The following is a 24,747-nucleotide window of genomic DNA, read 5'->3' on the forward strand; positions in this document are numbered from 1 at the left end:
AACTGAAAGCGTCTGAAACATGAAAGAGGTAATTGTGGACATCTTCTATGAAGGCACTTACAGCAGAATGAAAACCTTGCAGATTAGGCGTGAGAACAGGATATTGGACTCCAGGATGCCGCTCAATGCCCCTCATTACTTCTTTGTGATCTGCCATCTAAAATATATCAATAATTTGCATTGATCAGCAGTTATTTTCTGATTTTATATAACTAAGCAGAAATTAGCTTCAACCGTATTTTTGTCTTCATTACGTATACAGTTCATACAAAAAGTGTAACAACAAAGGGGTTAAATTGATGCTGTACAAGCACTCTTTTTTTGGTTTTCTTAACTTTTGAGTATTTGAGTTGCAAGTTTTCTAGTTCTATATGAATACAGAATTGGGGCTAAGATTTCTTTTTGAGTGTATCTGTAAAAACATAATTTGTATCATAAATTAACAGACTTGTGATCATGCTGATCATCAACTGTTATTGCAACTTTAAACTTACCTCAGTGGACTCAATAGGTGGAATTAATAGAATAACTGACATTCTAAAACCATCCAAATCTTGAAAACTTCAGCACTCTGATAAATGCAACTTCACAATCTTAAGCATAAGCGAACCTGAATTACTCAACACTGTAATCGGCATATTTGAAAAGACTAATCACAAGTCTATCCTTAAAAATATAGCAAAATCCAGTTTTCTGCGTAGTCTAACATTTTAATATACTTAGAATTTTCTTTCAAAGGAAGAAAATACTTCTTTATTATAGCAAAGGTCAAAGACCATTACTTTATTCAAGCATTTGTTTTCCTTAGTCTCCTCTCTCAAAAGAAACTCTGCCTTTTTAAGATATTCGTACACTTTTCTCACTCAAGATTAAATGTACTCCATGTACTAATCAAGAAGATGAATCAAAGACTTATTCATGTAATAAACTGTAGATTATTCAGACAAGCACATTTTCTTGAAAGAAGTGGAGGAAAAATGAGTTTATTTTTTAATTATGTGCATGCCTGAAAACAATACAGTTAATAAAACATATCCCTCATATTTCATGTCTTACAGATTTTGAGTTTTAAAAAATGAATAGTGTATTTTAAATGCTTTTTAAATCAGCTCTCATAAAAGCAAATCTTCCAAGCAAACAATATTAAATTGGATTTCTGATTCTTTCCACGCTGATGAAAAGTAATTTCAGGAGTACCATATGAAAAGATACATGAACTACAAAGCTTTCATTACTCCTTATTTTCAATGGATACTTTATTGATAGCTTTGCAGTACCACAATTCTAAATATGTGATATTAAATTATACCAGTTTATTAAGTGACAGTACTATTGGCAACCTGGAATCTTCCTGTCACTGGTTTCCTACTACGAAAATGAATGGATTAAAAATATCAGAAAAATGCATATATGCCTCCTCAAATGTAAGCTCAACATGTATCTATAAGGAAGGGGATATATGGTATGAAAAGTGTCTTATCGCCAGACACAACGCATTTCTCATCAGGAAACAAGTGATGGCACAAAGCAACTTTTTGTAATTGATTCTACATAAACTCAATCAGTGTGACCACCTAACATATCTGATAACCTCACAAAAACAATTTGGTAATGCCTTAGGTTTTTAAGAACAATTTTTCATTCCTTAATTTAACATAAATAGTATCTACATTTCTCAGGGCAAGGAAGAATGTTTGAAACCAAATGATTAATTAAATGGCAAATGCTGGAACTAATTCTACACTTTAAAATTATAGCCTGACTTAAAATATACTAGAAAACCAAAATGACGCTTTTTCAACCAGTATAAAGCTGCCAGGTCCAAATAATATTACATGTATTACATTTGTCCCATTACTATTTTTCCTGTAAGTAAAATCCGATTTTAATACATATTGCATGTTATAAGATTTTAAATTGTAATAAAATATTTCTTTTCCAAATTTCTTTAAAAATAAGCTTTCTAATGGTAGGTATTTATAATTTTTGGCCATTTAGGTTATAGGTGTGGGATCCTGTTTTATATGGCACCTCGCTACTGTGGAACTTTTTCTTTTAGCTTTTTTCAGTAAAAAAATCTTTGCCAAAAAAAACAGTGGATGGGAAACCATAAAACAGCTTTAAAATACTAAAAAAAGAAATAAGTGAATGAGTGATCTAAACATAACCATGAATTCTATTCCCATGACCTATGAAAAGAAAAAAGAAAGGAGCAAAGAAAAGACAAAGTCAAGACTGCACTCCCTATCAAACAACATAATCTTATCTTTTAAATAAAAAACATTCTGAGCACAAATTAAGCCATTAAAATAAAGTATTCAGACATGAATTTAAGATAAGAAGGGATTGTTCATTTTTTCCAAAACCGACAAACCTGTGCTAAATTTGGTACTCCTAACGGCTCACAGGAAAAGGAAATAATTAAACACGAAAGGAAGAAATCCACCTTTGCTTTAGACTTTTCCTTCTAATGTTTAAAAACCCCTACATTATTCTCTGTTGCTGTAACTGCCAAAGTTTGATGGCACTTGGAAAAACTTAGCCTAGCCACTTTTAACAGACACAATCTGAAAACTGATTGCCCCTGCACTGACACCAAAGAAATTCTGCATTGTCAGTGTTCTCTTCCCCTTTCCTATTATCCTTTCTTTAGGCCCTTCCCTGGTGATCCCAGGAACACTGAAATAAATCAAAGGAGTCCCTTAGAGAGTGCTGTACAGCCAGTTTGCTCTGCTAACTCATGAATAAGAAAAAGTATGATCATACCGTATTTTTCTCAGAGGAAAGCCTGGAATACAGTCCAGGCCCAGAATGCATTCTTGGTTTAAAAAGGACAAACTTTATATATGTCCTGGTTTCAGCTGGGATAGAGTTAAATTTCTTCCTAATGCTGTGTTTTGGTTTTAGTATGAGAAGAATGTTGATAACACATTGATGTTTTCAGTTGTTGCTAAGTACCCTGTCAAGGACAGCTTCCATGCTACCAAGCAGAGGCTGGGAGGGAGCACAGCCAGGACAGCCAGTCCAGCTGGCCAACGGGGTATTCCATGCCATGTGACGTCATGCTCAGTATATGAATGGTAGGCGTGATCCAGGAAGTAGCGATTGCTACTTGGTTATCAGTCAGCTCGGGTGGTGAGCAATTGCATTGTGCATCACTCTTTTGTATATTCTATTATTAGTATTAGTATTAGTATTATTTTCCCTTTTCTGTTCTATTAAACTGTCTTTATCTCAACCTACAAGTTTTTTCTCACTCTTACCCTTCCAATTCTCTCCCCATCCCACCGGGGGCGGGGGAGTGAGGGAGTGGCTGCGTGGTATTTGGCTGCCTGCCAGGTTAAACCACGACAATATACATTTTGATAGAAGATGTGCAACAATGTTAAAAATTGAAGTATTTTCTCAAATCAATTACTTTCATGTTTTACTCTGTAAATACCTTGTGTGGTCCTTACTAAACATACAAGTACTCAAATGTTTCTGTGCAAACAAGTGTGTTATTTCTTGAAAATGAGTTTAAATTACATAGACAAGTATTGATTTATTTCCTCACTTGCAGGGAATGATTAAGTTTGCACAAACAGGAGCTACATACCATACTTCAGGACTAAGTCTGAATTTGCAGTGTTAAACCTCAAATGAAAACCTGGCACTCCTAATGCCATGTAGTTTTGCTGCTGAGTTCAGAAAGGCTGGGATTTCTGCTGAATTGTAACAAATGTAAAAATTAATTTTGGAAAAATAATAAGCAAATTATCACAATTCATCAAAACTCAGTATGGCTGCTGATAGAGTGCTAAACCTGCAAAATAACTAACGTGCCTAACTCCTACTACATACATAAAAGTCCCAAATTTAGATCTTCCAAACACACTTCCAAATGTGGAAAATGAAATTTCATTTACGGGAAAAGAAAAAAAGTTATGCTACCTTTCTTTTTTACATCGATGACTATTAGTTCTCAGAAGAGTAGAAAAGAGGTAGGAACAACATTAAATTATATTAATAATGCGTCACCATCCCAATTCTTTAGTTACAACTGAGTATTTACATAAATAAAAAGCAAAATAAAATGCACAAGTACTTTGTCTCCATTCCACAGTACAACGTTAACATTGATTGTAAAGAATTTTCTCTATATTATTAACTGCAGAAAGTCAATTCCCTTTTGTGAGCAAATTCAAAATCAGGATAGAATCTGCAACATCTCTCCTTAACTAGAATCCTTAAGATGTGAGTGTATGTGTGTTTGTATGTGTGTGAATGTTTATAATGTTAGTGTTTGGAAAAGGATAGTGGATAGATACACAGAAATGTACCAAGTGCCGCAGATAAAAAATGGTATTTGGCTTAGGGAAGAGACAAGTTTCCATGACAGTACACACAACCCCTAGGCCTGGGGAGTCTACTCCCCTGGTTTGGTGCTAGGGAGCTCTGTACAGAAGTTTCCCCAGTATGCACAAGCCCTGTGCACCTAGGTTTTCCTTCTCTGATTCTAGGTCTTTGAACTGATCTTGCTTCCACAGGAAGTCCCCTCCACCATGACTGTTCCCAGAGATCAGCCCCACTGGTGTTCATCTGGATGCACAAACTCAGTACTCTGCATCCCAACAGCTTCATATTCTCAAATCTTTATCAGCATGTCTACACTCAGCATCCTATATCCCAGCTGCCCTTTACATCGTCCCACACGTTTTATCCCCATTCAGCATCCTGTGACCCAATTCTCTCACTCCCCATTTACTGCTGTCCCTTGCATATACACACTCATACAAATTCCCACCCTCGTGCTGCAAGGGGGAAATAGGGAATCACTTGCTAAATTATTTAAGTCTGGAGAGCAATGACAATATTTAAGATTTCTCTATGTAGCAACCATGGCAAATTGTACTCCTAGTAATTCTGTTGACAGGGCCCGGAGTGCTCCCCTTCTTAGAGTTTAGCTGCCTGCACTCAAGGCTGGCTCACTGATAAGACAGCAACTTGAGAAGCCTCAATCAGCCTTGGAGCTCATCAGTAAAAGCTGGAAAGCAGATCAGCAGAGGCTTCCCCAAACAGCTCTGTTAAGTAGTCTCCCTTTTCACTCAGAAGAAACTTTTAAGCTGAGACACTCTCATGCTTCCTCCCTGTCTGAGCAACAGTGCAGCTGCACAGCAGCAGCCAAGCCCGTACTTGGCCATGTACCTTACCGATTGGATCCTGACTATGTCTCGCAGAGTTGACTTACCAGCTTGACCATGGACCCGCTGCATCCCTGCAGACTCACCTGAGTATGTGTACTCTTGGCTGCGCTGGTTACCCTCACCAGACTTGCTCTGCTCTCACAGAGAGCAGCTGGACTGCCCTTTAACCAAGAAGGCTACAGCCTCTGCTTCCCTTGTTATCGTGCTTGGCTTCCAGTTCCCTTCCCTTCTGGAGTAACCTGCTTCCTTTAACCAGCTTTCTGCACAGCTTGCTGGCTTTACTTCAATTTTGACTACTTTTTAATAATTAGCCCAACTTCAGCTGATCTGAATAAAAGCATAAAACTGCGTAAATGGTGTCTGACAACAGCATCCTATTTTACAAATAAACAGTATATTATTTCTGTTCCATTTTCTTCTATAATCATACAGGGTATACTACTGGAAAACTCCACTGCATTTAATGGCATTTAAATTGAAATAGTTCTGAATGGTGATGATTTACATACCTGAGGCACCCACTTGGATGAAACGAAACTGGTCACTTCTATTGCAGGCAGGCCTGTTCTGGAAAGCCGGTTGATTAACTCAATTTTGGTATCAGTTGGGACTATCACCTAGCGGACACGGAGATATAGTATAGTAAAGTGTTTCATGTGGTAAGAAATTTTTGTAAATAAGCGAAATGTTCTTAGCACATAATCAACACTTTTTTTTTAAATAATGAACTACACTTATACATTATACCATAACTATACTGTTTCATGACAGTAGGAAGCTACTGTACAGGGAAAGCACTAGGCAGTATACATGATCCTACTCGATTTTTTGTCCACCACAAAAGAATGAGGAAGCACTTCCATGTAATTTGTTATAGATCTAGGCTCACTAATTGTTAGTAACCAAACACCAACCTAGAAAAAAAGCGACAAAGGAAATAGTAACACAGAATAGTCCAACCAGAGAAAAATGAAAAAAAGCTCCACAGATGAGGCAGAGTAATTCTCGTATTCTGTTTACACTGTTAACACCTTTGATATCAGTAACAACGATATATGTAAGCTTACATGTTTTGATACATGTACCCTATTTTACATAGTCTCTTTCAATCTTCTTCCATGCTTCCCTACCAACTCTTCAGGCAAATATTATAAAGAGAGTAATTTCTTTTTCTTTCCGTGCCTGTTCAGCAGGAAGTGTGACAAAACCTATTGTATTATTCCTACTATAGTAGCACATGTAGCACAAACACATACTATGAAGATAGCCAGTGTTTCATGGCATTTACCGGTTATGTCATGACAGAATGTGATTGATTGACAAGTCAAATACCAGAGAAAAAAATGGCAGTAGAGTAACAGAAAGGCTAGTTAACCAAGTACAGCAAGAAATTATATGATTTAACATCTGGCTAAATAGTAATATACCTTTATTCTAATATACAAGATGGTTATTAACACATAAATCAATAAATTTGTTTATGGTACAAAATGGAAGAAACACAATTAGCAGGATATATGTATTTTACACAATGAAAGTAATGTTGATATCCATGTCAAAACACACCCCCAAAAAAGAGAAAAATTACCTTTTCGTTTTGTAATCCGTCTCTTGGCCCAACTTCTACAATCTTTATGTACTCAGGCAGTCCAGATGCTTGAGATTCCTGAAATACAAATCAATTTCTGAAACACAAAACAATGAAGGTCACGAAGATCAAAGGTACACCTTGTACTTGTCCTTTCATATGATTCTGGGTATAAAGTCATATTGTCAACAGTAACTTTGCTCACGGCCTTTAAAAATCTGTGAGAACATGTTCCACACCTTGAGTTAGGGAATAAAAGTTAAAAGCAGAAGTTATCTGCATGCATGTTCCACTGCTCCCCTGAGGCCACAAATGTTTATTATAAAAATGTACATAAAACCATAAATGAATATTGTGTTTTACAGAGTGAGAAATATTCCCATTGCAAAAAGCTTCCCAACGAATGATCCAGTCCTTCAAACTTCTAACTGAATGTTCTTAATTTAACTGAACAGTTACTTCTCCGTAAATGTTTGCAAGACCAGGCTATAAATCTGAAAAGAACAGAGCAGTCAAGAAATGTTGAAGAGATTATTAATGAAAGATGAAAGTAATTCCTCTGCCTGAAAATGAAGGGTTTAAAGAAGGATTTAAAGGAGAACAAGGAAGGCCCCTGGTAGACAAGAAGAAGAATTTTCCAGGTGTAAGGGAAGATCTGGAAAGGCAGGAGGCTGACAGTGAAAGGATGGAAGGAAGGCGGCAGTAAGGTCAAAGGGCTAAGGAGAGCACAGGGAGTTGGAGGGGGAGGAAGGAGAAACAAGAGCGGAAAAGCAGGTGAAGGGAAATGAAACTTCCTTTTTTATTATTTAGCTGCTCTCTTATTGAATCAAGTTGACAGGTGTGGCAGTTAACATAACCTGGGCCTTTAAGTCCTGAAACAATTCAGAGCAGTTGCTCAGACTGACCCCCAAAAAGCTATGTGTCTTTAAAAGACAAATCAAATGGCCAGCTTGGGGCACACTGCCAGCACCTGTATGAGCTGACAGGAGGGATGTAGGCAGCCCCACCAGGAGCTCTGGAGACGCCCTGTGTTCTGATTGCACTGAATACAGAATCCGACCCAGTTTCTCCATTCCAGTGTTGAAAGTCTGTGCTGGGATTAGCGTGAGCTACCTGTGGGACGGCTGCTCCCACTGCACCCACCACCTCCCCCGAGAGTTAAACTCCACGGGAAGGACGACACTGCCAGCCCAGGGGGACAGCTCCCACCCGTGGGAGTCGCAGCTCGCCCAGAGACCAGAAGTCACTTCTGCAGTGTGTAAATACGGCCACTAATCTCACATCATCCGCAACCAGATGAAAAACCCCATTTTTCATCCCTCCCTGGCTAGTATCATCAGGGTTGTTTCAACCAAACGGCTGCTAATTTCTCCTCACGGTAACAGAAAATGAACATTCCTACAGCACCTTTGGTTTCCTCCAGCGTTCTCAGTGCCCATGGATAAAAGTAAGTTCTCTGCAGCAACCACCGCAACACTAGCCAAAATACAATAAACATATTTCAGAGCATTTATTGTGTATTTATCTGAGCCCAGTAAAAAGAATGGGAAACAGCTGTATAGTATCTATTTGATCACGTGGAACATCTGGCAAGTTAAAACTCTGTCAGGCTGTGCTAAGCCCACACTCGCTGACAGTATAAACCTACTTAAATGTGAAGGTAAAACCTTCACATCTGCTGCATATTGTTTCTCTTTTTTTAAGTTATTTTCACAAATATGGCACCACTTCAGCACTACGGGCATAAATCTGGGTTATTTCATGATTATCAGATCCTTCTTGTTACAAGACAAATGCCACAGCTGTGCTATGAGAAAAACTGTGACTGGGAAAAAAAAAGCAGCTAAAATAGATTATGTGAACCAAAGCTTAATTTAGAGGATGAAAAATGTCCATAAAACTTCGGTGGCAAAAATGTTCAATTTCTAGGCCAAATCCTGTAAATCCTATTCAGTTCCTACTGTGGTAAAACTTTTGCTGAAATCAAAGAGCTGTACCTGTCTTTACAGAACAGTTCACACAGCTACAGCATGTGCAGTAGCCATTCACACAGCCGTTCAGGGGATGTCTGCATCCCTTGGATTTCATAGGGGACAAAAGTTTGGAAGGGACATTGCAGAAAGGCATTCAAGTATTGATTTTTATTCTGTGATATTACAGGCATACAATCTCTTTGAGCCATAGTCCAGGTTTCTCACCCCCTGATTTTCTCTATAGCCTTCCTGTCCACTAGTCAGTCCCAACCTGAATTCACTGTTCTTGAACACAACGCTGAGAACCATGTACAGGTTGACTTTCACAAGGCCCACGCAGTGGAAACTCAAGGCAGCACTACAGACAAATCATTCTTCGAGCCGATGAACTAACAGCTTAGAGTAAACATCTTGGCTCTGAGTCCAGAAGAGTCTTACTTTGCATTGAATTTCATCTAGTTTCATCTACAGTACATTGATTGCCCCTGTCTTAAGGTCACTCAGTTCCTCCTGTGTGGCATCCAGTGTGGTACTGATAATGTCTCCTGTCTTTCTGTCATCAGCAGGTCTTACCACCTTGATATTTTCTGGTGAAAACATTTGGACTAACATGACTACCTTATTTTAACACAAACATGTATTATCTAGTGCTATAGAAGAAACATGTTTTAAAAAAAGACCTGAGAAACTCCACCAGCAATGTCTCTTTGGTCTAATAAATCTGCTTTCAACATTATCTCTTATTTCCTCCTCAACGAGTTTCTTACTCACCTCACAAATTCTGTTCTGATCATCTTTCTCCCCACATTCTATGCCAGGCTTAATGCCATCTGCATTCACTAAGCAAGCTTCAAATCCACAGAACAGACTGAAGTCTTTAAGAACTTAAGCAGAGTTTAAACACTCCTCTGTTCACTATCTGGATGGCATTAGACCTCAACCAGGACTTGGGCTTCACGAACTGAGGGATCGAGTTCCCCAAACTCTAACTGGAGGATTCCAAATGTGAACCAACAATGAGACAAACTTAGAGCACTTCGACACCTTCAAGAATGGCATTAAATGGTCTACAGATAATAAATAGAAAATATATATAGAAAAATGAAAAATAGTTTTTATATTTTAAAAGAATCCAAAAAAGGTAAACCTTACAAAAATACACAAGTACTTACATTAAGCACTAAACATGTCAGGTAAATCATTTTGTTTCAGAAAAAAAAATTTACTAAATTGTATTATATGAAGTATTTTTATGTAACAAAGTATAAAAAGTAGTTATGGTAGATACTTAGAGGTGACTGCTTATTGAATTATATAGTGTCTCTGTTAAAAAGTAATGGCTACCAAAGTACAATGTTTGAATTATCAAAAAGGAAACAGTTGACATAAAAGACTAAGAGCCTGGAAAATTTGTTTTTTCTATATATCAAGTCTTGCCAAGGGAGAACAAAAAGCATATAAAACCACAAAAAATTGCCTCCCTCAAAACAGAATGCAGCCAAAGAGTCTTTTTAAAAAAAATAGAAAAAGGAAAATCATACTATTCAGCTTGAAACACTGAATGCCAAATTTCTGTACGGAAACATTTTCCCTGAGCTATGAATAGCTGAACATTCAAGTTTATTACACAAAATCCTAGTAACCCTTAATTAAAGCATTATAATCTTAACATACCAATAAATGTAATAAAATTAAATAAACACACTTTTTTAAGCTCTGTCACTGCTTCACTACTTCTAGTAAAGGTGCTGAGGTTCCTTCAGCCTTCTGATTTTTATTCCATGCATCTCATTCATATGGGCACTAATAGCACTGGCAAATATTACCCAGAGCTGCTCAAAAGTAACTGAAAAGACCCAAAAGTAAGGGAGAAGAATCTGGAGGTTCAGGTCTTTTTATTCTTTCTAACCAAGCAAAGATGAAGCTCTGCTTTCCTTTTCCACAAGGTGGTGTTCTGGCACAGAGGACAACTGAACAAAGGTAAGTCCATCTTATACAAGGAAGAATTATTCAGGAGAGCAGTTTTAAACAAGGATCAGCAGGGAGGTGGCATCATAACTCCATATGTACATGTGCGGTGACATGGACAAATGCCCAAACGCTGGGAGAAGGCTCTGAGATAAATAATACGGTTGCTGGAAAAACAAAGAAAACAGTGGTCAATCTTCTGAACACATAGATGTCTCTGAACTTTACGAGACATAGAGGAAATAAACAGGAAGAAATTAAAATCTTAGTACATAATCAAATAATAATTGAAGTGGTATTGCAGAGACTTCTTATTTATATAGTTCACACTACTGGAAGGCAGATATAAAACATATTCATTCCCAAGTTAGGGGGAAAATGGAGAAGATTCACCTGTGAGATATAAATAATATATACAAATATTCAGAAAACAGTGGGACACACCTGGTGAATATCCCTCAGTAAAGATAAATTGAGTATTCGTCCTAGAACTTCTGCCTTATGCTGCTGACATGACCACGAGGGGAACAGCAGCCAGGAACAGGCCATAACTAGCAAAAAAACTCATCAGCCCTTGAGAAGCTTCCATTAAGTAAATTTTTCTTATGGTATTGCACATTCATGATCTGAATGGTAACATAGAAATACCACAAACAAAGCAGTTGCAAGTGCTTTAGACAACAGGACTGGAATTCAAAATTCCATTGACATACTAGAGAAATAAATATGATGCATTCCAGTAAAAGCAATACATAACACAACACTTAGGACTATCCTTATTGTATCTGATGCTGACTGACTAATTAGAAGAATTTTTGCATGTTGTCCTTTACAAATTCTATCATGCTTATTTCTCCATTTTAGTAATTTTGACCCCCCAAAAGAAGATTTTTGTAAAATGTAAGATAGAGAGTACCTGACTAAACAGTTCTATAGAAAAGGACTGGGATATTAAAACAAATAACAAACTGAACATGAGTCAATAACATCATGCTCTCAAGAAAAACAAAAAGAAGAAAATGAGATGGGAAATCTAAGCCTAGATAATGAACAGGAATGTCAAAAATAAAACTGTAGCCTGCCACTTAATGAGTAGAAATACTGTGTCTATTTTTGGACTTCCTACTTCAAAAAAGAATTCAATCAACTGGAGATCATCCATAGGAGGGCAAAATATAAAATGCAAGTAAATCATAGAATGAAATTAGTTAAATGCACAGTTAACTTATCTGGAATAAACCAAATAATCATTGAGGTCAGAGACCTCTGGAGATCGTCTAGTTCAACCACCCCTGCTCAGAGCAGGGTCAACGAAAGCAGGTTGCCCAGAACTATGTTCAGTTGGGTCTTGAGTATCTCCAAGGATGGAGACTCCTGGGCAACCTGTTCCAGTGTTGATCAGCCTCAGAGTAAAAAAGACTTCTCTGATCTTTAAATGGAATTTATTGTACTTCAGTTTGTGCCCATTGCCTCTTGTCCTGTCAGTGACTTTGTCTTCTTTATTCACCCCACTAGGTATTTGTACATATTGATAAGGTCCCCCTGAGCTTTCTTTTCTCCAGGCTAAGCACTCTCAACTCTCTCAGCCTCTCCTTATATGACAGACGCTCCAATCCATTAATCATTTTCATGGCCCTTTGCTGGATCTGATCCAGTACGTCTACGTCTCTCTTATACTGGGGATTAAACCTACAGGTATTACTTTTGTCCACCTCTTCAAATTTAATGTGCTCACAACTTTTATTAGAGGGCTTGTTGAGCTCATGAAAGAGTAGCGATTTACATATATCAGGAGATTACCTGAACTGACTGAGAATTCACTGTAGGGATTTCTATTGTAAAGTAAAGCTCTAACATTTCTACTGTCATTTCCATTAATTATTAAATACTAATATAATCTGGTAGTACACTTATTAAATTGGTGCAGGGCTGTTTACAATAAAATACAAGTCATTCATATGAAAACAGAAGAAATATGATTTTAAACACGGGGGAATTCAACTAAACTAAATGCTTATGCTGCTGGAGTGGCCAGTTGTTTGATCTAATCCTGTTTACAAAGAGGACTTCAATGGTAAAGACAAAGGTCATTGTCCTGGTTTCGGCTGGGATAGGGTTAAATTTCTTCCTAATGCTGTGTTTTGGATTTAGTATGAGGAGAATGTTGATAACACACTGATGTTTTCAGTTGTTGCTAAGTACCCTGCTAGTCCAAGGACAGCTCCCGTGCCTACTGACTGAGCTAGGTACACAAGATGGGAGGGAACATAATCAGGACAGCCAGCCCAGCTGGCTAATGGGGTATTCCATACCATGTGACGTCATGCTCAGTATATGAACGGTAGGCGTGATCCAGGAAGTGCCGATCGCTACTTGGTTATCGGTCAGTGCGGGTGGTGAGCAATTGCATTGTGCATCACTCATTCTGTATATTCTATCATTATCATTATTATTTTCCCTTTTTCTGTTCTATTAAACTGTCTTTATCTCAACCCACGAGTTTTTCTCACTCTTACCCTTCCGATTCTCTCCCCGTCCCGCTGGGGGGGCGGGGAGTGAGCGAGCGGCTGCATGGTATTTGGCTGCCTGCCAGGTTAAACCACGACAGTCATAAAGTGCAAATAAGATTAACTAACAAATAGTAAGAAAAAACTATTACTTTTATATAGAAATTGGAAATTAATATTTCATAAAAAGAATTCTATCAATCAAGTGAGCGGAATTCTGATGAACTGACAGTTCAAAAGGGAACAAATGACATCAATAGGGAATGCTCCAGAGATTATAAAAAAAATGTTGCTGTGTTAAGAATAATATTCTTACACAAAACTAGAAAATTCAAGTTACACTCTTAAATACACTACTCATGGTCATACTGTTATAAATTTAAAAAAGCAAAATACCATCTATATATTACTATTCCTTTTGGAAATCCTTTAGAATAGGTCTTCCAAAGCTACAGAAGATGAGGTTTAACAGTGGTATTCAGCTCAAGGTTAAGAAACCTCAGCTCATTCCTGCTGTCTAAACATATGTACCTGGAGTCATTCTGGATGACTTAAGAGTTCTGGCCTCCAAGCACTGCTCAGGAAGGGCATGCATCCCACTTCGCCCATTTACCATAGGTCTCATTTCAAATCTACCAAGATGTCTATACACTGCAGGGCATCTTGAATGGCACTAGACACATCTGTTAGGCAACTGAACTGAGCTTCTAAATGGTTCCCCCCATGCAGGTGTCGAAAGGCATGCTAGATGTCTAAATTCCCACTGCAGCTGAAGGAGCTTTATTTAATATGGCTGATGGAGATGAAGAATAATTCATGTCATCCTAAGGTTCACACCTAGCGGCTGATGATCTCAATCGCCAGGTTTGTATATCTGCTTGGGGACTGAATGCCACTCCAGAAGAAAATAGGTCTCTTGTGCATTTTACAATGTACAGGATATGCCTACCCCATAAGGATGTCTCATATATCCTAGGTGTTTCAAATGGCACTAGGTACCTATGTTTAGGCAACTGAGTCCCATCCTAGATCTGCACTGGCTATCATAGGAACTTCAGCTGCTGTAAACACCTACTTATGTCTTAATTCAGATATCTTAATCCTAAGCAGACATCTGCGTCAAATGAACTATATATCCTCTAATGAGTTACCAAGAGAAATCGGAGGAACTTCTTTTGAGTTCCTCCAAGAGCTCAGTAGGCAATGTATTCTTTTTGTCATTCTAAATTAAGTTTTCACCCTTCCTTGCTGACGTGATTCCAAATCCATCCTGCTGCCGCATTTCATCCTTGCTTCTAAGCTCTTCCTCCCTGAAAAACTGGAATGCAGATAAATACATAGGACAGAGGAAGTAACATTACCCCTTGTAGCAGATCATTTAAAATCAAAATATACCCTCAGCAACCGATACCTTACACATCAGCAATTTTCCAGGTATATGAAAGGCAACATGTAGCAGCACATGGATATTTAAGAAGCATCAGTCCGGTGAAGAGGATTCTAATTCCTATTTCAGAGCAACTGGCATGATTTCTATTCTTCTGCCCAAGCTACGCATTAGAAGCAATTCAGATCAACTGAATTCTTCCCTCCTTGTTTTCCCGTAGCTCCTCTGTAAACAGAGCATTCACATTGATCCAGAGCTTGCCCCACGGACTGAGTTTCCAGTTTGACCTTGGACCTCTCTCATCAGTATGAACCTGCCTGATGGTCACTGGGCTGCGTACCCAACCCTGATTATCATCGCTGGACCGAATCCTGACCCTGACTCACTGACCTGCACTCCCAACTTTGGATGTCCCTCATCACCACAAACTTGCCCGATGACCTGGACTCTTGCCCGAACACGGCTACCACCTCTAGACCTACCCTGCTCACCTCACTTAGCTACTGTAGGACTGGGCCCTGGCTGGTGACCTGCCAGCCCTGTTACCACCCTCAGCTCCCCTCCCTTAGGGAGCTGCTGGCCCTCACTGCTCCCTGACCATCAAACTGAGAGAAATTTCTTATTCTAGAATAATAAGATATCTGCAATATCTGATTCTTGCTCCCTGACGTCCAGTTCAGATATATACTCCTTAAGCATTTCTTTACCCCAAGTCATACTTGCTGGGAGTAGAATGCAGCCTATTTCTCCCTCTCTTTGCCCCTTTCTATCAGTTGTACCTAAAAAGAAAGTGCAGTAGTTGTTGATGGCTAGCACTGTAAGTAGAAGCTTTGTTGATGGAGGCCAGAATTATCACATGCTCCAGATTAGAGCAGCAGCAGTCATAAGCTACGTCTGAAAGTTAGTGCTTTGTACGTTAACTCTCTCTGATCCTGCTGCACAATCTCCTTACCCAGTGGAGGCTACAGATGCTATGAGAGTAATTCCAAAGGATAATGTCTTGTTCAAGCAACAAACAAGGGTTTGACACGAAAAAATACACCAAAATCCAACTAACAGTAAAAGAGCTCTGTCTGATACACAAATACAACTCCGCTCATAAAAGAGAAAACCGAGGCATGATATGCAATTGTGCTAAATCACTTACCGCACAGAGAATCACCGGAGGGGTACTCAGGGGGCAAACCGATTTCACAGCACAGTATCTCCCAGGTCTTAGCAAAACATAACAAGATGTAGCAAATCAAATAAGCAACTCCTTTCTATATGAAAGGACACTTCTTTCAGGCCAAGCATAAAATAGCACATTTTCCAAAAGAGCTGCAGAGTTAATAAATCAATATAAGCTCTGTCTGCAGGAGTCTAACAAAGGGAATAAGAAAAGGAATTCCTCACTTCTCAGACTATTTTCCTTTATACTAGATCAGAAGAGGTCAACTCTCACATACTTTGTGTGAAACACCTGCTGAATGTTGTTTTCTATGATTTGCAGTTCACCCTTTTGCTTACAGTGGATGTGCTTAGCTGCTCAGAGATGCAAACAAAACCTGCAGCTGCCTCCAACATACAATTTGCCTTGTATAACCAATTCAAGTGAACTCGGCTTGAACTATGAATACACATAAACTGAAACCCTGGCTCTTTCTGTTTTATTTAATTGAAAGGGTAGTCATATATTTGAATACTGTTTGGAGGTGTCTGCTTTCACTTTTACTTTAAAAGTATAAGAATAAGCTCTAATAATTTATTAATACATTTTTAAATACATGAGAGGATGAAAGTTGTTTTCTGTTGTATTTTTCATATCACATCAAAGACTAAACTGACGTTCATTCTTAGACTATTCCTCATTTTCCCCTTTTGTGAGGAAGTGCCAAGTTCAGAAGTAATAAACAGACTTAAAGATTCCTCACTGTTTTTTTATCGTGTTGTGGGTTTGGAATGCATTCTGAAACTACTACTCTTAGTCAAACAAATTACATGGGTTACCATACTGATATAATATTATCCTGTATTTTTTTATGACCTTCTCAGGTTCTTCATAAACTAGATTTTCTTCTTGATCTCTCCATTATTTGAAGAGAACACAAAACGTAACGGTATTTCTACCAAGATTGAAGGGCTACACTGATCTACTACACTGGGCACATGTTTTCCCAGTAGCAGTATATAAAACCATGAATTGCTAGCCTATATTCTTTAGCTTCGGTTCTGATTAAGTCCTTGCTTTGTAACTTTTCATATATTGCTTTCAGCCCCCCAAACTGTGTAAAGCACAGATACAACGAAATGATAGAACACAACTTAACCGGTGGTCATATCTCAGGTACACAGTAATGGCTATGTTGGGTAGAAAATTAATAAAAGCTGTATTTCCCACCTTACATAATGGTAAAGAGCAAAATCTATTAAGACCACCTATTCAAAATATAAACATTCATGAAGAAACATACAAATAACATTATTACATAAAATGCAATTAGCAGTAGTATTTCAAATATTAAAAATAAGTATTTAGGGGAAATATAGGCATATAAATATCAACATTCTAGATTTATTATTAATTTACATACTTTATTGGTTTTTAATCTTATTGTTCTTCAAAAATTTTGATATCTCAATTTAAACAAAGCCAGTGAAAGTGTACTGGAAAATACATATAAAAATGATTATGGTGTGAAGATGGTTACAGACTCCTAGAAGCCTCTCCCTTTAGTCAGCGAAGATAAGAAACATGAACACTTGGATTGCATAAAGTTACTGATTTTAAATTGTCATCATCAAAATCATGACAATCCATGCTACACTCTAACTGTACTGCCAAGGACAACTTATTACATGTCAGTAGAGAGTCATGCAAACATTTCTGGTGGTCATGGCTTACAATTTGCCAACTGCAAGCTCCAGCGGATCAGAAAATTCCACAGGCAGATGTAGACTACTGAAACTGCTGATCTGACAGCCTGTCAAAAATGAGATCTCAGGAACTGGGGAATGAATGTCTAACAGAAGGAGCAGCTAGTTCTAAGAACGACTGCAAACCACATCCAATTCTCTGCCATGATGTTGGATGCTCTGAAAAAAAGTAGTAGCATTACAGGACAAATACTCAGAAGGATAAAATCAAGCCAAAAGACTGTTCACAATCTTTGAAAACAAAGAAATCCCTTATTTAATATTCACGTCTGTATTGTACATGAAATCATTCATAACCTGACAGAACAAAAAAATAGACCAAATCTGTCAAATAACAGTCTCCTGGACGAGTCTGAACTTTCTGAATTATCACTGACGACTTGCCATCTTCTAAAAAACATTTGTTGCTATTTTCAACAAATGTAGAGCACGTGGAATCACAGAGGTTTGAATACAAGTGTCAATTACAGCTAACAGTTCACGCAACCTAAAAGCAGACAGATGTGCTGTAGTCACAGATAATTTTGGATAACTTGCAAAATAATGATGAAGGGAGTGTATTACTAGAGTCAGGTGGTAGCAGAGGCATAGACAACCACAGTTAGACTTGTGTTACAATGGAATCATTAATAACAAATGGTATTAGAGGCCTCTGTTGTTAGTAAGAGGCCAACACAGCCAGTCACTTTAGCAAAAATTAAGTATGTATTTTCAGGACATGGTGTACACATTACCTTTTTCTATTTCCCTAAATGCTTCCCTTGGCTAACAAGCAGCATTTCTCCATTAACCAAGTTGATTTGCAGCCAACTCACTTTCATCCATATCCCTATCTTGGTCAAAGCCTGGAAAAGCAATTATACTCTGCCATCTGGGCTGGATGAAAAGAATACAGAGAACTGAGATCAACAGCATACTGATGACACTGGAGCCAAAACCTCCCACACTTTCCTTTACTATTATTTATGGTAATAGTGTTATGGTGTGTATGGTGTTTTACAGGCAAGACTGAAGACAGAATTCTAGAAGGCAGAAAGAGTGGTGTTTCTCCACACACACTGAAAAAGCAGAGGGCATGATCATCCTTACAAGACCAACATGTGAAAGTAATTTGTCCTTTATAATGCTTTGGGATATCAATGGGGGGGGGGGGGGAACAAATACATTGACAAGCTAGCCCATCCGCCCTATCAGTTAAGTCTCTTTTAAATACCTCATTGACAATAAAAGTGAGTTATGCATAGATCTTTAAGAACTCAAGTAAAAAGCTGGAAATAAATCCATTACTCTCAATTATTATGGTCATCAAAATCAAAGGCAGTGCCTAAAAGTTCAAGAAAATCTTTAATTCAAGTACTTCTGGCCCACCACTATGTTCTCCATAGCTCTTTTCCCAAAAGTCACTGATAAAAATGACAGTAGTTTAATGGTTATTTATTTAGCCACTGTTGGCAACTCATCCTTCAGGAGAATTTAAAATTTATAAAGCTCTTTAGAAAAATAACATCTGCAAAGTGTTACCATAATAATTTCCCAAGTAGGAAGGAAATTATGGTATCTTGAATGCTACGCCATTCTGGATGTTATAAAAATGTTCCATTTTCACAATGGAATCAGTCAAATGTTTAAAGAATAAACATATTTAAAGAATATCATTTTCTGCCCATTTAACTGATAATAATTAAAGCTATTGAAAATTTTGCTTATATGAAATTTAGAAAAAAGACAGATATAATGCCTTATTTTTAAAATAAACATTTAAAAATTTTATCAGTTTTTATGAGCTTATTAAAAAGTACTCATAATGATAGGTCACAGCTTCTGCTGAACTGGTTACATTTCCAATTTATTACATTAAATAGCAATGTAATAATATTTTACCATGTTCTACTCATGCAAACCTGAAAACAGTAGAGTGGAACAAGGAGAAGAAACTATGGTGCTGAAGAAACTATGACAAAGACAAAACCAAAATGGGATCATATCACTTCAGACTATTTGAGAAGATTAAGGGTTGTCATGGCAAAATGAATCATGAGATTTCCTAATTTTTTATTGCTTCCACTTCTAGACTTTGCACATTTAGGATGATTTTTTTCAGCCTCCATATTCTGGATAATAAGTTGTACAACAGATGAGAAAGGAATGTGTGTTGTTGTAAAACTGGTAATAAGACCAGTGGGTCACTGTTAACTGAGCATGAAATAAGTGAAAAATATCTAACAGTATTACTATTAGCTGTACTTTCATTTCAATGTGACACATAATCTTGACCAAAGGATTGTTCTAAACTCTAATGGTAGATAATACTACTTAGGGACTAAATGGCAATCGAGCCATACCTCTCACTAAGCTCAAAATGTCCTGAAATGTTCTTAATGGCAGGATTCAACTGGACTTTAAGACACCTGAACTTAGGTATCTACACATTTATGTCTAGGTGTTCTAGGTATCCCAGTACAGTCAATTTATATATTCACATATAATGTCTTAAGGTTCCCTAAACACAGCATGTAGGACACAGGACCTTTTTTGGCAGCTGAAGGTAAAGTAGGATATTACAGGGCAGCTTAAATGGCATCAGCAATGAAGTGTGGCTGACTGAATCAAACCACTTCTCAGCACTGTCAGCAATGGCCAAAAGCACGTGAAACAACTCAGCCGAGTAGTAAGGGCACAAGTCAGATGGCTAATTACAGGCACCTAGTGCATTTGAGATGCGTCCCACCTGACTTCCAGCTATTGCGCCAGAGGGCACAGGTCTCCCATAAATCCTGTTTGATATCTGCCAACCCTATAAGTCATCTCAGCTACCTTAGGGCATCTCACATGGCACCAGACAACTGTGCTTAGGCAATTGAACCAAGTCCTAAATATCAAAAAACTGCAGGGAGACAAGAGAAAATTCTCAATCACCAGTTGATTCCTCTCTATAGCCAACAGCCCACTGGCTTAGTAGCTTAACTTTCCGTCTTCTTCATACCATTCAGGCAAAAGTGAGACACGGCAGGGCCAAGGAACTTGCCTATCCTCTCTCTTCTTTTTCCCCAATAAATTCTTCATGTTAAGCTGTTTTGCTTTATATGAAGCCAACATATAGTTCAATTCAAATTATGTTTCCAGGCTTTTAAAAATTCAGCTGTGATCAGCTGTGGATTCTGTTAAATCTTTTTCCTAATCCCAGTATTCCACATGATATACCTTCATCACTTACCTTGCTCCCCCATTTCTCACATACTAACACCTATATTTAATCTCATCTTAACTACTTGCATTAAAAGTAAACCCTAAAGCCACATACAGTTCCTTTCCAGATGCTGCTGTTGAATTATTTCCCTATGGGTTTCACCTAACATTCCACCAATGTCCTCTGGCGCTTCAGTCCACACATCTCATGCATTCAAAGCCTTTAAATTTTTTTTCCAAGAAACTCATAAACTAACACCTTTATTCCCATACAAAACAGCTAACATCTGTGGACAAAAAACCAGCCAAACAAAGAAGAAATGTCTACCCAGCACAGTTTTTTACCAATGCACCTTTTAGCAGTTTTTGCATGTAATAGATCTGGTTTTTGTCACAAAAGCTGTTGAGAATCACTCTTGTAAGTATATTTAATCCAAATAACAAATTCAACTGTAATATAACAATTGGAGTAACTTTCATTCATTTACACCAAACCATAAAATAAATCTCCCTTTAACAAGGGAATTATCTAAAAATAATATCAGCTACAACAACATCCTGACAGGAAGTATAATTTCCTTCTTATCACCTGCAGCATCTTTTTCATCTTTTGCAACATTAGAATTTTGTCCCAAACTATGATGGAAATCTTCACCATCAACTATTATGTCTAGCCCAGTAAAAGTCTGAAAAGTCATGAGCTGATTACTTCCAACTCTAATACCTGAAAGTATTTTCCTGAAATGTAAATCACACATTTATCAGTTTTCTGATTCCTCCGGAGTGAGAGATTGATTAAAAGACCAGATCGTCAGAAAAATAAAGCCTGTATCTGATTCATAATCTCATATTTAATAAACTCTTTATTATTCGTTACAACCTATGTCACTATCAACATATTACAAAAAGGAAAAAACTTTTATCTCCACTGCACTACTTAGTTTTAAAGTGTGCGCACCATTTTGACATTTCTGCCCCAAAAGGGGCATTACTGTACATTAATACAGCAGTAATAAAATATTTCCCTTTTGCTGAAAAGCAAAAATGCTGAATTAACTTTTACTGGTATTTAGCACAGTATGAAAAATTGATTTTGATCATGGAGCTACAATGCTCTTATCTCAGAAATTCCAGATCAGCCAATAAAGCAACTTTTCTCAGAGTTTCAATATCCTGATGAGTTTTTCTATGTGACAGAAGATGGATGGAGTAGATAGCCAGAGAGAACCTTTTCCTATAAAGCTGTGCCTGATAGCTTTTTACTCCCATTCTTAAAATTAATATTTTTCTGTTCCAGTATTTTCTGAGGTTCAGTTAGCCTTACTGAGTGCATAGTACTTCATTACACCGTACGTCAAGGTGCATTACGATGTGCATTGGCACGCATTAAGGTGGTACACATTCCTCAGCAAGTTCACAATACCACACACCATCTTTAATACACATTTCTCTTTCATACTTCATCTATCTTTTTAAATATACGTCTGGGGGAAAAGAAGAATGCTAAGAAAATATTTCACCTTTGTTAAATGAATGAGAGAGCTAAACAATAGAAGAGAATTCAACGCAGCCTGAAGTACTAAATAACTACTTTTCTGAAGATCCCCACGGTTTCTTTAAACATAACTCCTTCCACATTTGACACATCAAAGAATCTCAATAACCTTCAATTCCTAAAATTTCAGAGAATCATCACCTTGGTTAAACGCCTCAAATATTTATGTTGTGAAAGAGCAGAGGGTGACAAGAACTCATTTCGGCTTTATCTCTGGTCTGTACCTACACTGCACCAGTTTCTCATTGCATGATATTCTCATAGCAACTGAAATTCAAACACACACTTTCATAAACAAGTGAATCGTCCAACCCAGATGCTGCAAGAATTGGAGCTACCTTTTTCCTCTGAAACACCAAAAAAAGGTCCTATCATTAAAACTGAGAGAAAATAAGTGTAACTTCATTCTAGCTACCCAGCATTCCACCTTTCAGCCAAGTCTAAGTGAAAAAAAACTAACTTGTGATCCCAGCCACTATAGAGATGACTGTTACTACTATTTATTACTCACCTCATCAGACAGTTCAAAGATACAAAATTTGATTAATTAGGAACAGTAAATATTTTGCTTTATGAAAACTTCTGTCTGACCAACTGGTAAGTCTTACAGTAGTCTTACAAGGCACTTGTGAGATTTTCTTACCCAAACCAGAAGCTAGAAGATCCACAAATTGTAAATAAAATCCTTATTAAAACCTAAGATAAAGATAATATTCCCATTTATTTCGGTAGGAATTAAATTTGGATCTAGTTGATGTTAGGCAAGTCACTTATCTTCACTCTCAGCCAAGGCAATGAGAAAATGAATTAAGAAGAATGATCTCAAGGTGTATGAATTTTAAAAAGATGATTTGACACATGGTGTGTCTGAAATTAATCTTTTTCCTTGAACTGGCAAGAGAGGAAATGAACATCACTGTGCCCATATGTAGGCTTTGAAGGAGGTGGAGGTGGGACAAGTCAAAAATGGGATCTCACCAAAAAACAGATGTTGGGTCTGAGTAGAAATTTCCTGTGCATTTTTTTAATTCCCAAATTTGCAGAGCAAGATCTGTAAAATCCTTCACAACATTTCCAGCTGTATTATAAAGTTCTAAACACACATAATAATCCCAATATAGCATAAATCTGTATCAACTAAAAAGCTCCTGTTATCTTTCCACTACTTACAATCCATAGAAAAGAACTAAAAGTTAGTGACTCCATTTAGGTCAAACTTACACTTTTATTATCAGCCTCTTAACTTCTAACATCCTGTCTGGCACCTTTAGCAAACCAATTACTTAGCCTTTTTGGACCTTCTGCCTTCAACATTTTATCCACCAATGTTCTTGAGCTCTTATTCTGCAGCATAAAGAATACCTGGCTGAAAAAATTGGCATGAGTCTACTGAGTGGATCTTCTAAAGGGGAAACTCCTCTTGAATGCAAAGAAAATTTTGGAAAGAGCTTAGCGTCGAACTCTCTTTATTCCAGTTAAATTCAGTGGGAGCATGTTTTTGTGTTTTATTTACTATCTTCAGTGTCAGCATGTATCAAATATCATTTATCATCTCCAAAGTCATCTAGAAAAGATACAGCATGCTGATAGGAACTTAATAGTTTCTAATTTAATTCTCATTTATAGTTATAGTAATCCTTTCTACTTTATTCTTCTATTTGTTTTAATTTTTTTAATAACTTTGTATGTTCTACATCTTATGAACATTAAGAAAATAAATGTTGCTTGGGAATCCGCAACAAAACAAAAAAAGGCCCATTCTTGTGATGTATTCATCAAGAAAAAGATCCATCTATTGAGTTCTGTATTGACAAGGCCTCTACATGTGGAGGAATATGAAGGGCTGGAAACCAGGAATTTCAAAGTCTCTTAGCGATCAGCTATTTACTCTTAAATTACATGAAAGAACACATAAAATCTAAATACCTTGGAAGTTCATGATGAAAACACAGAATGAGGTAAGAATGGTGGGTAAAGGAGACAGAAAAAAAAAAGGATACAAGATCTTTGCCCCATGCAATTAATATACTTTCTCTATGCTGATTTCATTAAGTATCTTTAAATAACGTCATCCTTTTAAAAAGTCAAGAAACAAGAATTCTGCAATATAAACTTATTTTTTCTCTATTAAAAATACACTTTATATGCAATTTTCAGCAGATCAGAAAAACCTGAATGTAAATTATGATGTATTTCTTGCATATTGTAATTGTCATTATAAATTAATATATTTGCAATATTGTTGACAGCAAATTTTTATAGTACTTCTTAAACTAAATAAATTAAATAAGAAATTAAAATAGTCTAAATAGTTATTTAAGGAGAGCCTGCAAATGTGAATTTGGTCCTGGAATATATAATTACGTGGAGATAAAAAGAACATGAAATATAGTGTGTCTCAAATCAGTTGCTCTGAGGTGTAGCTAGAAGACTCAAATAAAACAGACATGCCTTCTCCTCCCAGGTAGCATAATACCATAT

The 24,747-nt window shown here is 37.2% G+C and overlaps 1 protein-coding gene across 1 annotated transcript in view; it reads right to left on the reverse strand.

The window, feature by feature from the left end:
• HMGCLL1 (3-hydroxy-3-methylglutaryl-CoA lyase like 1) overlaps positions 1-24,747 on the reverse strand; it is a 79,941-nt gene that overhangs the window by 49,689 nt on the left and 5,505 nt on the right. Inside the window, exons 2-4 of the mRNA XM_075148034.1 lie at positions 6,775-6,852; positions 5,696-5,803; positions 62-157 (exon numbers count right to left, since the gene is read on the reverse strand). Of these exons, the coding sequence (XP_075004135.1) occupies positions 62-157; positions 5,696-5,803; positions 6,775-6,852 (282 nt within the window). The remainder of the gene's footprint in view (positions 1-61; positions 158-5,695; positions 5,804-6,774; positions 6,853-24,747) is intronic.

Source organism: Calonectris borealis, chromosome 3 (assembly GCF_964195595.1).
Source record: "Calonectris borealis chromosome 3, bCalBor7.hap1.2, whole genome shotgun sequence".
NCBI lineage: Eukaryota > Metazoa > Chordata > Aves > Procellariiformes > Procellariidae > Calonectris > Calonectris borealis.